We start from the raw sequence: 21,631 nt of genomic DNA on the forward strand, positions 1-21,631 counted from the left end.
GCGTACATAATGTCTGGCCGCGTGATAGCCAAGTACCTTAAACTTTTGATGATACTTTTAAACAACGTTGGATTTATTGGCTCTCTAAATGAATCAACACTTAATTTCATGCCTGGTCCTGCTGGTTTGGCTACTGGCTTGAAATCTTTCATATTGAATTTTCTTAAAATTTGTTCCGCATACTTCTTTTGAGTCACAAATGTTCCATTTTTCATTTGTTTCACTTCAACTCCAATAGAGTATGACATTTCACATATATCTGTCATTTTAAATTCCTTAGTCATAGCTTTCTTTAGCCATAGCTTTCTTAAAGTCATTGAGCATACCTGGATTGTTTCCCGTGAAAATCATATCATCCACATATAAGCACACGATCATGATGTCACCAACTTCATTTTTCTTCATATATAGAGCATGCTCGTATGGGCTTTTCATGAACCCGTTCTTCTGAAAGTATTCATCTATTCTTGTGTTCCATGCTCTCGAAGCCTGCTTCAGTCCATATAAAGCTTTCTACAAGCGATAAACTTTATCTTCTTGTCCTTGTTTGTAATATCCAGATGGTTGTTCAATGTAGACTTCTTCTTCCAGGTAGCCATTAAGGAATGCTGACTTCACATCCATCTGATAAATTTTCCATTTATTTTGTGCTGCAATTGCCATGAAAAGCCTTATAGTATCAATTCTGGCGACTGGAGCAAATACTTCATCATAGTCTACACCATATCTTTGCTTGTAGCCTTTTGCAACTAGTCTTGCTTTGTATTTCTCCACTTTTCCTTCTTTGTTGTCTTCGTCTTGTACACCCATTTGACTCCAATTGGACTATGTCCTTCTGGTAGACTTGTTAGCTCCCATGTGTCATTTCTTCTTCTTGCTGCAATTTCTTCATCCATTGCCTTCTTGCATCTTCATATAGTATTGGATCACATTTTGCCATTAAACAAAATAATGAATAATTGAGTATTGTTTCTATGGGTTCTGTAACCTCATAAATATCACGTAAACTGTGCATTCTTGCAGGTGCTTCCTCTGAGTTGCTAGTATTGCTGCTAGTTGGTGATGATGATGTTGTAGGAGTTGTTGCAACAGGACTTAGAGGAGGGCTCTGATCGTTGCCTTGTTCTTGATTAATGAAGTCGTCATCTTTGTCATCACTGAAAAATAATCCTTCAGTTTTCTTTTCTTCTTTACTTCATCTCCAATAATCAGCTTCATCGAATTAAACATCTCTTGAAACAATAACTTTCTTGGTAAGAGGGTTGTATAACCTATATGCCTTGCTTCTCTTTTCATAACCAATGAAAATACATTTTACTCCTTTATCGTCAAGCTTCTTTCTCGTCTGGTCAGGAACATGAGCATATGCGATGCATCCAAAAATCTTGAGATGTCCGACTCCTGGCTTTTGATTGCTCCAAGCTTCATTTGGCGTCTTGTATTTCACACTTTTTGTTGGACACCGGTTCAACAAATAAACAGCACATTGAACAGCTTCAACCCAGAAAGTTCTTGGTAATTGCTTACCTTTAACCATGCTTCTTGCCATATTAAGAATAGTGCGGTCCTTTCTTTCAGTGACTCCGTTTTGTTGTGGCGTGTACGTAATTGTCAACTGGTGAATAATTTCGTGTTCCTTGTAGAAGCTTTCGAATAGCTTTTAAGTATACTCACCACCTCTATCAGTTCTGAGTATTTTAATGAAATGCCCACTCTGTTTTTCTACCATGGCTTTGAACTCAATAAACTTGTCAAATGCTTCTGATTTTATTTTAAGAAGATATATCCAACTTTTTCTACTAAAATCATCAATAAAAGTAATATAGTACCTGTTTCCACCAAGTGATGGTATATCAAAAGGAACTACTATATCGGAGTGCACCATCTCCAATTGTCTCCTGGCTCGTCGAGTTTTTCCCGCTTCAAAACTCTGTCTGTGTTGTTTTCCTTTAATGCAGGCTTCACATAGTTGATCAGGAGGATTAATTTCTGGCAACCCATTCACCATATTTTCTTTTGACAATAACTTTAGACCGGAAAAAACAAGATGACCGAACCTTAAATGCCACAACCATGATTCATCTTTATTGTATTCTTCATGCATTTCACCTCTCCAGATTCAATGTCAATAGTAAACAGACGGTTACGTGTCATATCAACTTGGGCAATTAATTCACCACTCTTATTTTTTAAAGAGAGCATGAAATCCTTCATATGTACTTCATATCCTTTTTCTAGAAGCTGTCCAAGGCTGATGATGTTGCTTTTCAAAGCTGGTACGTAATAAACATCTGAAATGAACTTCTTTTCTCCATTCTTTTGTGTAATAGTGACTTTGCCTTTGCTTTGACCGTGCCATACGATTCATCTCCAAATGTTACTTATTCATGAATATTCTCATTCAATTCTGAAAATAAGTCTTTTCGGCCACACATATGATTGCTGGCACAATTATCAAGATACCAAATATTTTTTCTTAATTTTTCACTTTCTTTATAAGTGAGGAATACACTAGATTCCACGTTTTCTTCTTCTTTAGCTGCTGCTAAATGATTTCTCTCCTCCATCTTGGGATTTGATCTACACTCATAACTATAATGGCCATATTTATTATAATTATAACATTGTACCTGAGATTTATTTCCTTGTTGAAATCTACCTCTACCTCGACCTCGGCCTCGAGCTCCTTGTCCATGACTCGATGTTTGATATTCGTCTTGTTTGGACTTTACCATATGATTAATTTCCTCATCCACATGTTCCTCGTCCACCTTTATTTCTGCCTCTATATCCTCCACGGTATCCTCCACGATTGCTTGTACCTTGTCCAAAATTATCCCTAGCTCCACCTTCATTGAAGGACAACTTGCTTTGCAAGACTTGGTCCAAATTTCCAGTATCATCATTTTGCTTCATTTTATGCTCATGGGCTTGGAGAGAACCCACAAGTTCGTCGATTGATATTTGGACAAATCTTTTGACTCTTCAATGGCAACCACCACATAATCAAATTTGCGTGTCAATGACCGCAAAATTTTTTCCATTACTCTAACATCATCAAGTGTTTCTCCATTCCTTTTCATTTCATTTACCACCGCTTTCACTCGGATGACATAATCATCAACGTTTTCTGAAGGTTTCATTTTCAACGTTTCAAATTCGGCTCTAAGGGTTTGTAAACGTACCTTTTTGGCTTTTTTCGCTCATTGAATGGATTTTTGCAAAATTCCCCGTGCTTCCTTTGATGTCTTCACATCTGAAATTTTTTCAAAGGTTGATTCATCAACACCTTGAAAAATAAAAAACAACGCCCTTTTATCCTTTTTACGAGCTTCTTTCAATACTCTTTTTCTTCATTTGTCAAAGCCACTTCGGTAGCTGCATTTTCGAGCTCGACATATCCTTCTTCGACAACGTCCCAACAATCTTGAGAACCGAGCAAAGCCTTCATTTGGATGCTCCAGTTGCTATAATTTGTCTTTGTTAATTTCAGGATCTGTGGTTGAATCATGTTTGCTATTATGACGTCAACACGAACCTGGCTCTGATACCACTTGTTGGAAGCGTAGTAATAAAAAACTCAAATACTAAATTTTATTACACAAATAAAATACAATACAAACTTTCTTTTATTTTTTTCTCTCTATACTAGCTGCTGCTAGTTTTTCTTTCTATACTCACAACACCTTTTTTTGCTTTCAAACTCTAGCTAATTTTTTAGCACTCACAACACATGAACTATACATACATATATATAGACATAGTCTAGTTACCTTAATGATTGCTTATCCCTTAAGTATATCATAAATGATAATGCTTATCCATTATATGCCTTGCCTTGTTGAACTTTTCAATGTTGCTACCATCTTGATTTTTCATGAAGTTTCCAACATGATAAGCTTTATCCAATTTGCAAAGTTGTATCCAATTTGAAAACCAAGTTGTATGAGGTAGAAGCCAATTTGGATACAAACTCTTTGGTTGTAATTTTTTACTTTGAAAATTTGGTTTGATTTCTAACAATTAGAATTCTGATGTAAATTAATCTAGAAATTAAAAGGTGTTGTAAACAATGCATGTTTCTCTTCTTCTCCTATTATTATTGTAGAATCGTTCATCATTTGTGGATTTGGCATATCTCTCCTACTTTACATCTTATAACTCTTCCCATATAAGAGACAGGACGCTAACGCCACTGCCATTAGGACTGTTTTTCTTTTCCCTTTTATTAACTAGCCAACAACAAATGAGTTTTAATCTTTGTGTGTAAACCAAATAGCTCAAAATCCTTAACAAAAAGGGGGGGGGGGGAGGGGAGCTCAAAGTTATGGAAATGTTTTGAAATATGCGAGGATCCCAACCAAAGGCGCGTTAATATAGGTGGTTGGCTCTGATTCACCAGCATTCGTTCGGTTATCAGGAAACTGATCCTTCATATCTGGTCCTCCAATAATAGCTCCTGTGAGCAAGTTGGGATTTGGTTTTAGGGTTTCATAGTAAGGGCTTCCGTCTTTGCAATTGATGTGCCTTGGATGTGCACCTATGGAAGGTAAAGAGGAAGCCCGATGATGTATTCTCTTCGGAAACTTTTGACTAAATCCCACCATGTATGACATCCCCAGTGGGTTCTTTCCCAGTATGTAATCTACCTGCATCAATCAAATATTTGTGCAAGCTTATAATGTTTCGATTTAGATGGGATCCTGTTCAGAGTTCATAGGACTGTAAATGAATATTGTCTGTTTCTAAAGAACCTAATGTTCATGTCAACTTACCTGGCCTTTTGCGATTTGCTCGAACCTGGATAGTGCTGCAACAAAAGTGCCACAATTTACTGATCCATCATGTTTTTTCAGATACTGAGCGTAAACAAGAAGAAGAAACGAAAGGGCAGTGGCGTGTTGCATGTTGCTTCACCGGCTTTGAACAAAAGCCCACCTATCATTAGTTTGTTCATTTTACAAATCATAGTCGTATGATTTAAGGTGTAAGGTTCAAAGTTCAATTTAAGTTGAAATTAAGCAGGCAACCTGGAGAGTACGTGACAGACTTGTAAGGTGATTCAGGCAAGACGCTGCACACGAACCTGTCGGCTTGGGGAACATAGGGTTCGGCACTAGTGGAATTCATTACCAATTGCAAAGCACAACCAAAACCAAATTCTAGAATATCATATATGTTATAAATTCGTTTATGATTGAAAATCAAATTGAAGAAGAGATAATTAGATTATCAGTGTTATTTACCCCGAAAACAAGCACATTAATACCGGCATCCTTTGTATCCCATCCGAATTCAGCAAAACTTTTAGCAGCTTGTAAATCACCATTTACAAGCCTTATAACTCGTCTCGGTAGATTTGGAATGTTGTTTTGAACCTAATCCCAGTACTTTTGTTCCTTTGTCACCTTAAACAACCATGCTGCTCCCCAAATCAGTTCATCCTGCACAAAATAATAATTTTAAATTTGAGCTATAGCAATGGTAGTAATTCATTTAAATCTCCGAAATCTATATATTAAATTTCTGGGTGCCCTACCATGTAGCTATAGCTACCCCAATCACAATAAAATGGGCACACTCCTTGGCCAACACTGTCTTTGTAGTTTCCCCGAAACTTATCGGCAAATTCAAAGACCTAACAATCCACACCAAGAAAAAGAAAACAGTAAAGAGTTGCTTGGGAAAAGAAAGAAGATAGTTTTAATTGCTTACCTCCTTTGCTCTATTGACAAGTAGTATAGAGTATCTGTGGTGAGCGGATTTGAACACCAAAGAAGAGGCGGCAAGTGCAGCAGCAGTCTCAGCAGAAACTTCAGAGCCTGGGTGGGTTTGATTCACCACGTAACTGGTTCTTGGAGTATCCATGTCTTCAGGCCTTTCCCAACAATTGTGATCGGCAATAGGGTTACCAACGGCGGCAGTGACTTTACCAGGGAGGTCGGTGGACTTAAGCAAGTAGTCTGCACCCCAACGAATGGAGTCTTGTGCATGTTGCAGGTCTGGACCCATAAATTGGCCGAATTCGATTACACTCCATGCTAGCATTGTGGTTGAGAAAGCCATTGGAAAATTGAATTTTACGTTATCTCCGGCATCGTAATAGCCGCCTAATAAATCCATCTGAAAATCAATCATGCTTTTAATGTTATATATGTAAATATAAAAAAGTAATAGATAGTAGCATAGAAATAGAGAAAGACGTACACCAAGGTCAGAGCCATCACGAAGAGCAGAATCCTTTCTCCAAATCATTCTCTGATTAGATGGCAGCTTTCCTGTCCTCTGGCCTTCGAAGAATAAAATGCACTTTGACAGTGCATCACCATAGTTTTGGGAACCAACTTTGTCTACTATCACCATGCCTAATACAGCTAACAACGTTAGCAGAGTCATACATTTACCACTGCCCATTGCTCTCTCCCTCAAATTAAACCTAATTCCTTCACTCTATTTTCCGATACACTCTATTCTTTCACTGTGCAATACTAGTAAGAACACAAAGTTCTTGCTTGAAAAGACACATTGATATTATAAAAATATACATACATATATGGCTATGACATTTCAAGCATTAGCTGTCTGGTTTCAGTTACGTTCTCGTTTTTAATCTTTACAATGCAAAAGGGTTAAAAGGCTAAATTCATGCCCTCTATAACAAAGCTTATCTTTGTCAATCTACTTGTCAAACACCATTAACACACCCTGGTTATATATAGTTAAGTTTGAGTCATGAAACTACAGAAAATCTGGGTTTCTTGTGTCATTTTGCAATTTTCTTTTATTTTTTAATTGGTCAATCCTCTTTTAAATATTAAAACGGTAAGATTTTAATTATGATATTATCTTCATATTAAACACCGTATAATTAAGTCAAATGTGAATTTATTATATTAAAAACCATGTAGTTAATATTTGAACATTTTAATTAGATTGATTATCATTGGAACTCAGGATTGAACCTCCGTTTTGATAAGTTTTTATTCATCTCTATCTTTCACATACCGGTGCAGTACTCATTATTTGATATGGAGGTATAAATTTTGGTATCCTCCGCTCCATTGTCTTTTCTGTTTTATCATTGTTAGAATTAAGTGACCCAAATTCTTATTTAAATAAAATACGATGGAAAATAAAATAAAAGTAAAATCCATATAGAACTAGACTTCTTTTATTTTATTTTAGAATAAGGTTTTAAACCTTATTAAACTCCATCTATTTTATATTGATTAGGATAAAGTGTTTCAATCCTACTAGAATATGGCTTTGCAAGCCTATAAATAGACATAGTCTATTCCTCTTGTATTTGAGTAAAAAATTTTCGACATAGTGAATTTTCTTCTCCTCCTGCCTGTGTGGTTTTTTTTTTCCGAAAGGGTTTCACGTAAAATTTATGTGTTCTTTATTTTTATTTATCATATTCTATTTTATTTTTCATAAATTGGTATCGAGCTTAGGGTTATTCATCTCGATCACGGTAATGGCGTCTTTGAAGTATGAAATTCATTGTTGGATCGCAACGCCAGATTTGCGTTGTGGCAAATTAAGATGCAAGCGCTTCTTGCAGATGGATCTAGAGGATGCCCTGCTAGGATAGATAAGATGCCTTCGACATTAACGATGAAGAGAAGAAGCGTAAGGATCGAAAGGCATTAACACAATTACATCGCATTTGTCCAACGAAATTTTGCGGGATGTGATGAAAGAGAAAACGCCACGCATTATGGAAGAGGCTAGAACAAATATGTATGTCGAAAACTCTAACAAGCAAGTTGCATATGAAGCGGCGTCTTTATGCTCATCGTTTGGAGGAAGGTGCGTCGTACACCTAACACTTAACAAAGTTGTTTAAAGAAATTCTCTCAAACTTGGAGGCCATGGAGGTTCAAGATGATAAGGAAGATCTAGGGTTGATTCTACTTTGTTCGTTGCCCCGTCTTATTCAACCTTTAGAGACACGATTTTATATAGCCATGAGTCTCTCACGCTTGATGAGGTTTATGATTCTTTAACCTCGTATGATAAGATAAAGCATCTTGTGGTTAAACCCAACTCTCGGGAGAGGGTCTCATTGTTCGTGGGAGACAAGACCGGAATGTTGATGATGATCGTGGTAGAACACGAGAACGGAATCCTCGTGGTAAATCTAAGGGTAGATCGAAATCTTCAAACAGAGGTAAAACTTGCAACTTCGCAAGAAGAAAGGGCACATTAAACTGAGTGCTATAAGCTACAAAATAAGATTAAAAGGGAGGTCTGCGAATCAAAAGGAAAACAAACGAAAATTCGGTGAAGTCGATGTTGTAGAAGACTACAATGATGGTGAACTTCTAGTTGCTTCATCAATGATTCTAAAGTAAGCGAGGAGTGGATACTTGATTCAGTCTGCACCTTCCACATGAGTCCCAATCGGGATTGGTTTACAACTTATGAAACAATGATCTCAAGGTGTTGTTTTGATGGGAAATAATGCTTCATGTAAAATCGCGGTGTTGGAACAATTAAAGTTAAGATGTTTGATGGAGTTGTCGAACACTTAGTGACGTGCGGCATGTTCCGAATTGAAAAGAAATTTAATTTCGTTGAGTACTCTTGATTCAAAAGGGCAGATACACAATGAAAGTGGGGTTTTAAAGATTTCAAAGGGTCCCTTGTTGTGATGAAAGGGCAAAGAAAGATTGCCAAGTTATATGTTTCTGAGGTTCTCATCATATCGGTGATGCAAATTGTCGCTTCCTCTTCCTTGTCAGATGATGATATTACTAAACTTTGGCATATGCGCCTAGGGCATATGAGTGAGAATGGCATGGCAGAATTAAGCAAAAGAGGACTTCTTAATGGGCAAGGAATTTGCAAACCGAATTTCTGTGAGCACTGTGTTTTTGGGAAGCAAAAGAGAGTTCGATTCACTAGAGGAATCCATAACACGAAGGAAACGTTGGAGTATATCCATTCTGATCTGTGGGGGCCGTCCAGAGTGCCTTCGAGAGGTGGAGCTAATTATATGCTAACCTTTATTGATGATTTTTCCAGAAAAGTTTGGGCGTTCTTCCTGAAGCAGAAAAGCGATGTGTTTTCCACATTTAAGTCTTGGAAAATTATGATTGAAAAATGACGGAAAACAGATAAAATACCTCGCATGCATAAATGGCTTAGAGTTCGCTCGATGAGTTTAATAGATTGTGCAAGTCAGAAGGGATCATGAGACACTTGACAGTTCGTCATACTCCACAGCAAAACGGCGTTGCAGAACGAATGAACAGAACGATCATGGAGAAGGTTCGATGTATGTTGTCAAATGCCAACTTACCGAAGTCATTTTGGGCGTAGCGACTCTCATCGCATGTTTTTGATCAACCGATCTCCATCCGTTGCCATTGAGAAAAAGACTCCACAAGAGGTATGGTCCGTAATCCCGCTAATTATTCGATTTAAAGATTTTTGGGTGTCCTGCGTATGCTTATGTTGATAATGGAAAATTGGAACCAAGATCCATTAAATGCGTTTTCTTGGTTATAAAGTGGTGTAAAAGGCTATAAGTTATGGTGTCTGAAAATAGAAAAGTTGTGATTAGCAGAGATGTTGTTTTTGATGAAACTGCTATGCTACCTAACTTATCTCTTAAAGACTCTTCCAATAAAGAAAACCAAAAGGGTGGAGCATCGATTAATACGAATCAACTCCTCAAGCCAAGACAAAATTGAGAATAGAGTTGCTTCTTCACCGCAATACTCTATCGCCAAAAACAGGACAAGAAGAGAAATTAAACCTCCAAAGAAGTATGCCGAGGTTGATCTAGTTGCTTATGCTTTAAATGTGGTGAAGATATAGATGCGAATCAAGAGCCATTTAATTATTTTGAGGCGATTAGTGTGAAGACTCGAAAAGTGGATGTTTGCTATGCAAGAGGAGATGGAATCACTCCACAAAAAGCAGAACATGGGATCTTGTAAAACTTCCTAAAGGTAAAAAGGTCGTTCGTTGTAAATGGGTGTTTAAAAAGAAAGAAGGACTCGAGAGTTGAAGAACCCGGATATAAAGCAAGGCTTGTTGCAAAGGGTTACTGATCAAATTCCGAGTGGACTTCATGATGTGTTCTCTCCAGTTGTTAAGCATAGTTCGATTCGAGCTTTGCTTGGTATTGTGGCCATGCATGATTTGGAGCTTGAGCGATTAGATGTAAAACCGCATTTTGCATGGAGAACTTGAGGAAGATATTTACATGCAACAACCGAGAGGGTTTTATAGTCTCGAAAAAGAGAACTATGTTTGCTTCTTTGAAAAAGTCCCTTTACGGTTTGAAACAATCACCAAGACAAGTGGTACAAGAGGTTTGATTCCTTTATGACTTCTCATGATTTCAAAAGAAGTAGTTTTGACATTATGTCTACTTTAAGAAAAATGTGATGGTTCTTTTGTGTATCTACTTCTTTATGTTGATGACATGTTGATAGCAACAAAAGATAAAGAGAGATAAGAAAGGTTAAAGCCCAACTAAGTGAAGAATTTGAGATGAAAGATTTAGGACCAGCAAAGAAGATACTTGGTATGGAGATTCTCGAGATAGAAAAGCAAGTAAATTGTACCTAAGTCGGAAGGGGTACATTGAGAAAGTTCTTTGCGAGTTCAATATGCAGAGTGCTAAGCTGTTAGTACTCCTTTAGCGACCCATTTCGGACTTTCATCGGCCTTATCTCCTCAATCGATAATGAGATTGAGTACATGTCACATGTTCCATACTCTAGTGCAAGAGGATCTCTCATGTATGCTATGGTTTGTTCACGTCCCGATTTATCATATGCGATCAAGTCGATTAGCGATACATGGCGAATCTCGGTAAAGAACAACGGAAAGCGATTCAAAGGATTTTAAGATACTTACGAGGCACTACTAATGTTTGCTTACAGTTTGGAAGAACTAAAGATGGAGTTATAGGGTATGTTGATGCTGATTTTGCTGGAGACCTTGATAGAAGAAGATCTCTCACAAGTTACGTCTTTACAATCGGAGGTTGTGCAATTAGTTGGAAAGCCACTTTGCAAACTACATCGCTTTGTCTACCACTTTGAAGGTTGAGTACATGGCGATTCATGAGGCTTGTAAAGAAGCTATTTGGTTGAAGGACTATTTAGTGAACTCAATGAAGACCTTCAAATCAGCACATGATTTTGTGACGATCAGTGCCATCTTTCTTACAAAAGATCAAATGTTTCATGAGAGAACAAAACACATTGATATTCGGTATCATTTTGTTCGTGATATTATTGCTCGTGGTGATATTGTTGTGAGCAAAATTAGCACTCATGAAAATCCTGCAGATATGATGACTAAGTCACTTCCTATAACCAAGTTTGAGCATTGCTTAGACTTGGTTGGTGTTCATTGTTGAAGTTAAACCCTTAAGGGTTTTTGGAAGAGGTGAAGAACTTGTTTATTGAAAGTTCGCGATGAAGAACTTGTTCATTGAGAATTTGTGTCAAGGTGGAGATTGTTAGAATTAAGTGACCCAAATTCTTATTTAAATAAAATACGATGGAAAATAAAATAAAAGTAAAATCCATATAGAACTAGACTTCTTTTATTTTATTTTAGAATAAGGTTTTTAAACCTTATTAAACTCCATCTATTTTATATTGATTAGGATAAAGTGTTTCAATCCTACTAGAATATGGCTTTGCAAGCCTATAAATAGACATAGTCTATTCCTCTTGTATTTGAGTAAAAAATTTTTCGACATAGTGAATTTTCTTCTCCTCTGCCCGTGGTTTTTTTTTTCCCGAAAGGGTTTCCACGTAAAATTTATGTGTTCTTTATTTTTATTTATCATATTCTATTTTATTTTTCACAATCATGTTGCCAAGTTTGCATGAATATAGATGGTAACATTTTCCTTCTTCAATTAGTATCAACTTAAATGAATTCCCAATTTAAGTCAAGCATATGTGTTAATTGCAGCTAGGACTTGTTTATAATGCTTAATAACTGCCTTGAAAATTAATTAATTCCATTTTTTTTTTCGAAAAATGAACGAGAATTTATTATAAACGAAATTAAAGCATTGTTCCAAACATACTATGTTCCTGCATATTACACACTAACAAGGAGTTTAGGCAACTAGGTGAAGACCTACACAAGAAAAAAAACTTTGAAAGCCTCATACCTGATTAACAAACATGGAATTCATCTCAGACCAAATGGCTTCAAGCCATTTCCAAGAGTCTAGGCCTGCCATCGTTTCTTGATAACTTCTAGGCTCATTTTGATCCATAAATACAACATCTTCATGCTTTATAATAAGAAATCCATATCTCTGGTTAAATGATATTTTCTAGTTATCGAATTTCTTCAGGTTCAATCTTCCTCCCACTTCCTTTTCTAGAGACAAATTCTCTTTCAAAAAAGACACTTGTGATAGCAATAAACAATTCATATATTCTTCATGTATAATTGTACTCTTGAATCTAAACTTTGATTTTATAAATAAAAAATTATCTTGTTTAATTAATTTTAAAATTTTATTAGAATAATAAAATTTCTAAATTACCAATCAGGCCTAAATAAAAAAAAATTAATATACTTTTAAAAATCTTCTCGATCAAAAAAAAAAAAAAAGGTAGTAAATAATGGTAGATTGGATACATGTAGGAGACATTGATGTCTTCGTAGCTAACAGGTAGATAATAGACGTGAGTGAAGAACTTTTTGTTTTCAATGATAGTAATAGTTGATTCGGAAAAGCTACATATCGGTACGTGGTCCTTGATGATTGAGAAGGGAATTCTATTACTCATACGTTTTCCTCTTTTTTGGAGATGTAATTCCCATAAAAAATCATTCAACATCCTAATTAGTTTGGCGCCATTGATCATACCCTAACTGGCGATTTTGAAGCAATCCTTCCCCGTTTGCTTCAATTACTTGTTTGTCAGCTTGATCAATATTATTTCTCTGACTTTTGAGTTTTGACATTAGTGCTTTTCCATGGATTTAAGATTTGACAATGGAACAATTACCAATTCAAAACATGAACTAATTAAATAAACCTATATCCTTTCCTGTTTCTTTTAAATTTCATAGATTAAATTGTAAAGTGAACGGTTTGCTTAACCTATAATTTACAAAGCCACATGGTTCCTCCAGCTTTTGGGGTTGTCTAAACACGAGTGGTGGAAGAATAATGGTTATTTCTTTCAAGGCACTGTTGCTTCCATCCTACATGAGCTCAATATACTCAACAAACCAAGACCGCCCCCATATGCATAACAGATATTTAAGATAAAAGATTACTGATTTGTACCTCTTTTTGTAAGGAACATGTTTGCTTAACAGCTATGATTTGCATTTTAATTGACAATATAATCATTCGTCCGTTGGCAACGGAAATCAAAAAGATAGATAATCAAGTTCAAAAGTAGAATATATTATAACAAAGGGATATGTAAAATGTAAGTGCAAAAATTCTTTGAATTAAGCAAGCTGAGAAGTTTGAAGCAATATTTGGATGAAATTGTGACAGGTCATAAAGTTAGTGTGATTTTAGTTTATCTGACATGATGCAAGGCAAAGTAGGAAGTCCATGCATCCCAATTTTTTTCTTAGAATTAAAGGTTTATTATAACTTTTCCTTAAGTCAGTGTTATTTTACAGTTTACGTAAAGAATGCTAATATATAAAATATAATGTCGTAATTTAATACTATTACTACATAATAAGCAAGCGCCTTAGTGAATCTTCTTTGTATCTTGCATTCGCAATTATTATGTCATTTTCTTTTATTTGCAAACAATCCAGTCTTTCAGCTCATGTCCATTTTCTCCTACTTAAACATATCTACGACCCTTACATACGTACTCAACAACCAGATCAAAGAAAAACCAAAAAAAAACTCACCAATATTGGCCATGGAGATCAAGATATTGTTAGTCTTTTTCGTATCACTCTCTTCAATGTTTTCCACTACACTTTCTAGGAGTACGAGAAGCAATATAACATGGTGGTGCAACCAAACTCCTCACCCTGAACCATGCTTATATTTGATGAGCCACGGCAGCCGTCGTTTTGCTCCCAAACACATGTCTCAATTTCGGAAGATAATGGTTCAACTGGCCTTTGATCGAGCCGTTATGACGGGAAAGAAAGTCAACGAGTTTGGACAGAGCTGTGAGAATTGGAAGCAGAAGGCAGCATGGAGAGATTGTCTCAAGCTCTTCGATAATACCATTCTTCAACTCAACACTACTTTACGAGGCCTAGAGAGCAGGAGGAGGATCGGCTGCAATGACTTCGACGCACAAACATGGCTTAGCACAGCACTGACCAATATCCAAACATGCGAAGCTGGGTTCATGGATTTCAATGTTTCTGATTTTTTCACTCCCTCTTCATCCAATAACATATCCCAGATGATTAGCAATAGTTTAGCTGTTAATGGGATTTTCTTGCGTAAGAGAAACCTTACACAAGTTTTTCCTGGTTGGCTCTCCAGGCACCATAAGCGCCTATTGCTATCTTCAACCAAGGCGCATATTGTGGTGGCCAAAGATGGGTCGGGAAATTTTAGGACCGTTCAAGCTGCTCTAGATGCTGCCGCAAAGAGGAAAAGGTATACCAGGTTTATCATACATGTGAAAAGAGGTGTTTATCGGGAGAATATTGAGGTTTCCAGCGCTAACCGTAACGTTATGCTGGTTGGTGACGGTATGAAACGTACAATAATCACCAGTAGCCGGAGCGCTAAAACAGGTTACACTACCTACAGCTCTGCAACTGCTGGTACAACTTTGTTCTCCTTCTCTTTCTTACTTGAAAAGTGCATAGTTGTTCTTTTAGCGCCATATGATCTCTCTTTTGACGATTAACCTTTTGAGTGTAGGGATCGATGGCCCTGGATTCATTGCTCGGGACATAACATTCAGTAACACAGCAGGTCCAACAAAAGGCCAAGCAGTTGCTCTCCGTTCGGCATCAGATCTCTCAGTCTTCTACAGATGTGCCATCGTGGGACATCAAGACACCCTCATGGTACATTCACAGCGGCAATTCTACCGAGAATGTTATATCTATGGCACTGTAGACATCATCTTTGGCAATGCAGCAGTAGTCTTGCAAAGCTGCTCAATCTTTGCTAGAAGGCCCCTAAAAGGACAGGCAAACATAATCACTGCACAAGGCCGTGGTGACCCTTACCAAACCACCGGGATCGCAATCCATAATTCGAGAATCTTAGCTGCAAATGATCTTAAACCAGTGGTTCATGCATTCAACACATACTTAGGGAGGCCATGGCAGCAGTATTCTCGAACAGTTGTCCTCAAAACTTATCTTGACAGCTTAGTTAGTCCTGCAGGATGGTCGAAATGGGGCAATTCTGATTTTGCTCTTGGTACATTGTATTATGGGGAGTACAAGAATTATGGACCGTCTTCTTCAACTAAATGGAGGGTCAAATGGCCTGGCTTTCATGTGATAACTAGCGCAAGTATGGCATCACGTTTCACGGTTAATAGCCTTATTGCTGGCGGGACATGGTTACCCACCACTGGTGTACCATTCACTGCTGGTCTCTGAGTGTGTCCTATACACGTACGGGGGAGATTTAGCATTATTCATTATATTCATATTTATTATTTGATTTGATTTTTGTTCATTGTGAATACATTCTTAATTATGAACAATAAATTGTATTTGATTTTTTTTCTATACCATAATATATTGACATGTGAATCTACGAAATTAACTATACTAAATTCGGCACTCTAATCAATTTCAAACAGGTGGAATTTGTCTCCACTAAAATTAGGAAAAATAGAGTTTTTCTTAGTTTAAAATTTTAATATTCCATTTTATAAAAGATTTTAATTTTTCAAATAAGATATATTAGAAGTACTATGATATAATTGGATTCCACTCTGCTGTTATTTCCTTAAATAGTATCATTATTTTCATGCAATAGCAATCGAAACAAGTTCAACCATTGGAATTAAAAAAAAAAAATCATGCAACTTGAAATTGGGGAGAGAGAAGGATCAGAATCTAAAATTAAGAAAAGAAACAGGAAAATATTAAATAAGGAAAATGGAAAAAGAAGAAAAGAAAAGGGGTACCATAAAAAATTGAATAATTTTTTTTTCTTTGAATTTGATTATATTATGGTATAGGTGGCAGGTTACACCATACAGACGTGAAAATAATCTTTCTAAATGAAAATCTTGAAAAAGTTTATATGGATAAACATGAAGATTTTACAGTTGAAGGAAAATGTTATATGATGCGTAAATTTAAGAAGCCAAGACTTAAACAAACTTCACGGCAATGGTACATCATGTTTAATGATAATATAAAATCTTTTGATTTTTAAGAAAACATCATTGATCAGTGTTTATACCAAAAGATAAGTGGGAGTAAGTTTATTTTCTTAGTTCTATATGTTGACAATATTTTGCTTGTTGTAAATGACTTTGGTATATTGCACGAGACGAAAGTTTTTCTCTCAAATAAATTTGAAATAAAATATATGGGAGAGGCATCCTATGTGATAGGAATTGAAATATTACGTAATAGATCACAAGCTTTGTTGGGATTGTTTTAGAAAAATTATATCGAAAAAGATTTAGAGAAATTTAATATGCATAATTGTTCAAAGGAGATTGTTCCTATATAACAGAATGGACAAATTTAATCTCATGTAGTGTCCAAAAAATAATGTAGAATGAAAAAGAATAAACCAATTCCTTATGACTATATTGTGGACAATTTGAGTAAAGAATTGCATGCCCATGTATAATAAAACCAATTGGTGGAAAGTGATTGGATATTTGGATTTAGATTGTAACGACCAATTTCAGTGGTACTAGAAAGTGTGGTTTCGGGACTCTATAAATTGAATTCATAAATATTTTTATTAAATATTTAAAGATCTATATTAGGAGTGAATTAAATTTTAGATAGATACTTTCATTGAAATAGTATTTAATTAGAGTACAAGGACTAAATTGTGTAAGTAATCCAAGTAAGAATTATTAAGAAATTACAATTAGGATTTAATATATAGGACTTATAAAGTAAATAAACTATTATATATGATATATATGAGTTACGGGTTAAAACTTATTATATATATTTTATATTATAAACTTTAGTTAAATTATTGTTAAAAGAATAAAATAAAAACAAAAAGAAATGAAAAGATGAAATTAGTGGATGGAAAGAGAAATATTATTCTCCTTTCATCCCAAACTTTTCGAAGCAAAAAGAAAATAGAGAATGACCCATGTCAATAGGGTTTAAATTTTTTAAACCTCAATTGGTTAGTCAATTTAGTACTTTCTTATAATATTTATGTTTTCGGAACCTTATACCCCGAGCTAACTAACTCATGTTGTATTTTTCATTATTGTTAAAATTTGAGGTTGTTACCTTAGTTGAATATTTAAAGTTTTATAGACCAATTTGATAGATTTTTAGATTAGAAGTGAAAAATGACTAAATTGCAAAGTTATTTGATGATTTTGTGCAACAGGGACTAAAATGCACAAATTGTGAAAATTATGTTAGTTCCGATTTTAAAGACTAAACTGAATAAAATGCAAATGCTGCATAAATTAGAAATTGAATGAAAATTTTAATTTTATATTGATGAAATGTCTTGTTTTTTAATCCGTGGCTAATGCTGACTCGGATCCTTCGAAAAACAAAGGAAAATATAAAGTTGTTGACGAATAGCTTGGAGTTCACGGTTTGTATTTCTATAATCCAAAATATTTAAATTGTTGTATATAAACATTGCATCATATGGCAAGTTGATAGGGTGAGTTAGTTCTTTGGAAATTTGTGTGAAATGCTAATTAAATTGAATGGATGTGATTGAATGTTTAGTTGTAAAATTAGACTTAATTTGATAGTTATGTAAATAATGTACATTAAATTATATATTGAACCGAATTGATTTAAGAAATGAACAATGTTGACAGATGCGTGATAATGGATTGATGGAAACTTGGTTTTGATATTGAGGATTTGGTATGTTGAATCAAATCGAGAAACATGTTACCCTATTAACTTCTCGGGCAAGGTTGGGTATAAATGGCATGCCATAGGATAGGAAGAGTTCTAGGTTATACGGCTACGTGTCAGGGAGTGCTGGGCATTCCATTTGTCAGTTATACCGACTAGTGTTGGGCACATTTATTTGTCGGTCTTAACCGGCCAGCGCAGAGCGCAATTTATTGTCACAGATTTATCCTTCAGGCACTGAGTAGCAAATTGGTGTGTTGGTTGGATCCGCGTATCCGTCCGAGTCCGAGTCCGAGTCATTTAATAGGGAATTGAAAATGGAAGTCGGAACCACGATAGTGGTTAAGGATGATTATGAACTTTGAATGTATTCAATGGTAAATTTTGAGATGGAATATGCTATCATATGATCTAATTAGCAAATGATATATGAAATGAATATGACATGTTCTAGTATTAGTAAATATCTGATAGTTTTGAGAAATAAATAAGTGAATTGGTATATGGTAATGGGTATATTGCATTTTATTATTTATGTTAACTTATACATCATTATATGTTAGATTAGTTATTAATATTCGAATTATAGAAATACCATTGAGTTACTCAATGTACAGTTTTGCTTTCCATGCACAAGTTAGGTACTTGAGGATTTGATCGTCGTTTCAACATTCAACGACAATATTGAACTCAAGTGTTAGTGAATGGTTCTTTTTAGTCTTGGCATGTACCTAGGATGTTTATATATTTAAAATGGTCATTTTGTGGCTTGCTGATATTTGGAGATTATGTATATATGTAATGAATTTAGTCATGTTGTTGATGTATTGTTTGGTTGCTTGGATTATATGTCTAGTCTCCTTATAACTGAGGAAGCACCATGTTATATAATATGTTTTGGTTGATGCTTGGATATGGAATGATGCCTGACATGCGTAGGTTATGTTTAGGTGTTTTTTGGTAGATTTAATGCTTGTAAAATCTGAAAAACAAGGGAGACACGACAGTGTGACTAGACGGTGTCGTAATTGAAAAATCGAGGTGCAGGGCAGACACAATCGTACGGTTAGCTATGTGGAGGGTCTCAGGCCATGTGAGAATCGAATTCTTATGGTTTTAAGGGGAACATGGTTGTGTAAGGGGTCGTGTGCTCCACACATCCATGTGACTAACCATGTGGCCCTTGTAGACACTCAATTTTGCCCGGGCCTAGAAATAAGTTCAATTTAAAAAAAAAAAAGTCCAAGTCTAGTACAAAATTACAAACATAAAATTTGGCCCAATTAAAATGGCCCATTACTTGAAAAGATTTAAGGTCCATCTATAAGCTTGACTCATATGGAAATATAATTTTTAAGGATATGCAATCTTAGATATGATATGCAATCTTAGATATGATACAATCTTAGATTTGATATGCAATCTTAGATATGATATGCAATCTTGAAGATATGATCTTATAATCTTGGAGATTTAATTTGTAGATATCCTTTAATCTTAACCGTTGATGTAATTTATCTGTACCGTTGGATTTGGGGAGGCTCGACTATAAATAGAGGCCTCTCCCTTCATTGCAAACACACTTGAGTTTTGGGAAACAATAAGAATTCTTGAGAGCATTCACTCAAATTTCTCTCCCTCTTGCGTTCTTACTCTTTGTGGTTTGTTCTTATTTTATTCTTCATCTATCTTAGTTTTTCAACCCTTTTTTATTTTAATTTCTTCATTTTTCAAATATGTATATTTATTCCTATCTTTTATACATTTGATTATGTATTTTATATATTATAATATTTAACCTTTTATATAGTTTATTTTCAAATATATATTTTCTATGCATGTATATATATTATATTATCATTTCATGTATTTTGAACTATTGCATTATATTTTTATAATTTGTAAATGTTCTATTTATTCATTTTTTAGTGTATGTCATTTATCTTATTTGTGCATAGTTTCATTTTTTATATGCTATGTTTAAATATTTCTTTTATATGCTATTTTGTAACACCCCAAACCCGAGACCATCGCCGTGTCGGACCCGAGGGTTAACAAACCAAGTTCACATGTTTTTGCCCACCAATTTGACATTTCCAGTCAGGCTGGAAAACTGCGTCACTGTCGCCTTAAAATCATATCTCGAGTTTCAAAACTCGGAAACTGGTTTCGTAAATTTTCCTGAATTTAGACTCATATATACATCCATGGATTTATTTCTAGGATTTTGGTCGGGCCAATTGGTACAGTTTATTAGTTAAAGTTACCCAAGTTACAGGGATCGACTGCTCTGACCTTCGCGCGGTATAACTTGAATATCTCTCTGCACAGGGCTTTAATGCTGGTGTCGTTTGTTTCTAATGAAACTAGACTCAAAATGGAATCTGTACATATAAGGTATATCTCCTAATTCTTTTTGGATAATTTATAGTGAATTTTAAAGTTGCGACAGGGAACCCAGAAACCATTCTGGCCCTGTCTCACAATAGCTTTAATATCTCTTAACCTGTAACTCCTATGACCGTTTCGTTTCTTCCATATGAAAATAGACTCATCAAGGTTCATTTACATAGCTTATTCACTATTTGATTCCATTCCTATGAATTATGGTGATTTTTCACATTCACGCCACTGCAGCTGGCAGCATCTGTTTTAAGGTAGGACTTACCTATTTGGTAGTCTCCATGATTCAACTAATCTTGCCATACATAGGTTCATATATGATCATTTTAACCATGCCAATGGCTGATCATATGACCAACATTCCCATTTCCAAACCATAGCCACATCATGACCCCAAATATATATACATACAACCCACAATAAGTCTAAGTTCATGCTCCCTTTTCGAGCCATTTTCGCATGGCCATACAAACTTACATTACAACGTATTTAACAAACAAGAGGTAGTCCTATACATGCCATCTCAAGTTCAACCAAAATTTATACCAAAATGGAGGCTTGATAGTGTGGATGACTTGACTTCAACGATCCCAAATCCGATTGCCTCGAGCGAAATCTAGAAAACTAAGAGCCAAAGCAACGGGTAAGCATTTTTATGCTTAGTAAGTCTCAAGGAATATAATGAACTATAATTTACAGCAATACATTCACATAGCCAAATGCATCATTTCATTAATACACATTCTTACTTCATACTTCATCATTGTATAAGTTCGCAAAGCATCAATCAATTCAATAACTGAAATTCATTAGTCGATTGAGCGAATGTTGCTCAAACACGCCGACTTTCCAATGCACATATAACGTACCTTATCCTTTGGGCTGTCCGAGTGTACTAATTAAATTCATTTCAGCAACCAACACTCACCTCCAGCCCAAGATTCTTCGAATATAACCGGATATAATCACGCACACAAATGCCTTCGTCTTAGCCCGGATAGAATAACTCGCACGAATGCCTTCGGCCTTAGCCCGGATATAACCACTAGCACAATTGCCTTCGGTCTTAACCGGATATAATTTCCAGCATAATTGTCTTCGGCTTAGCCCGGATATCATTCAATTTCTCATGCACACATACATCAATAATCATTGGACATACATATTTCATTTTCAGTTACTAAGGCTCAAACACAATTAATATCGTTAGCATATT

At 35.4% G+C, this 21,631-nt stretch overlaps 1 protein-coding gene and 1 pseudogene across 1 annotated transcript; one reads left to right on the plus strand and one right to left on the minus strand.

Moving 5' to 3' along the window:
- Positions 1–4,325: 4,325 nt before the first annotated feature.
- On the minus strand, positions 4,326–6,375 carry LOC108482406 (endoglucanase 8-like; annotated as a pseudogene).
- Positions 6,376–13,802: 7,427 nt separating this feature from the next.
- On the plus strand, positions 13,803–15,746 carry LOC108482538 (probable pectinesterase/pectinesterase inhibitor 33). The gene is made up of 2 exons (XM_017785670.2): positions 13,803–14,772; positions 14,873–15,746. The coding sequence occupies exons 1-2, from the start codon at positions 13,803–13,805 to the stop codon at positions 15,565–15,567; spliced, it is 1,665 nt and encodes a 554-aa protein (XP_017641159.1). The 3' UTR covers positions 15,568–15,746.
- Positions 15,747–21,631: the final 5,885 nt, after the last annotated feature.

Source organism: Gossypium arboreum, chromosome 1, assembly GCF_025698485.1.
Source record: "Gossypium arboreum isolate Shixiya-1 chromosome 1, ASM2569848v2, whole genome shotgun sequence".
NCBI classification, from domain to species: Eukaryota; Viridiplantae; Streptophyta; class Magnoliopsida; order Malvales; family Malvaceae; genus Gossypium; species Gossypium arboreum.

Excerpts from the sequence above, each read along its gene's own strand:
- LOC108482538 (XM_017785670.2), top strand. The coding sequence starts at position 13,803 with ATGTCCATTTTCTCCTACTTAAACATATCTACGACCCTTACATACGTA. Across the intron at positions 14,773-14,872 it reads CTACAGCTCTGCAACTGCTG|GGATCGATGGCCCTGGATTC; the intron begins GTACAACTTTGT and ends TTTTGAGTGTAG.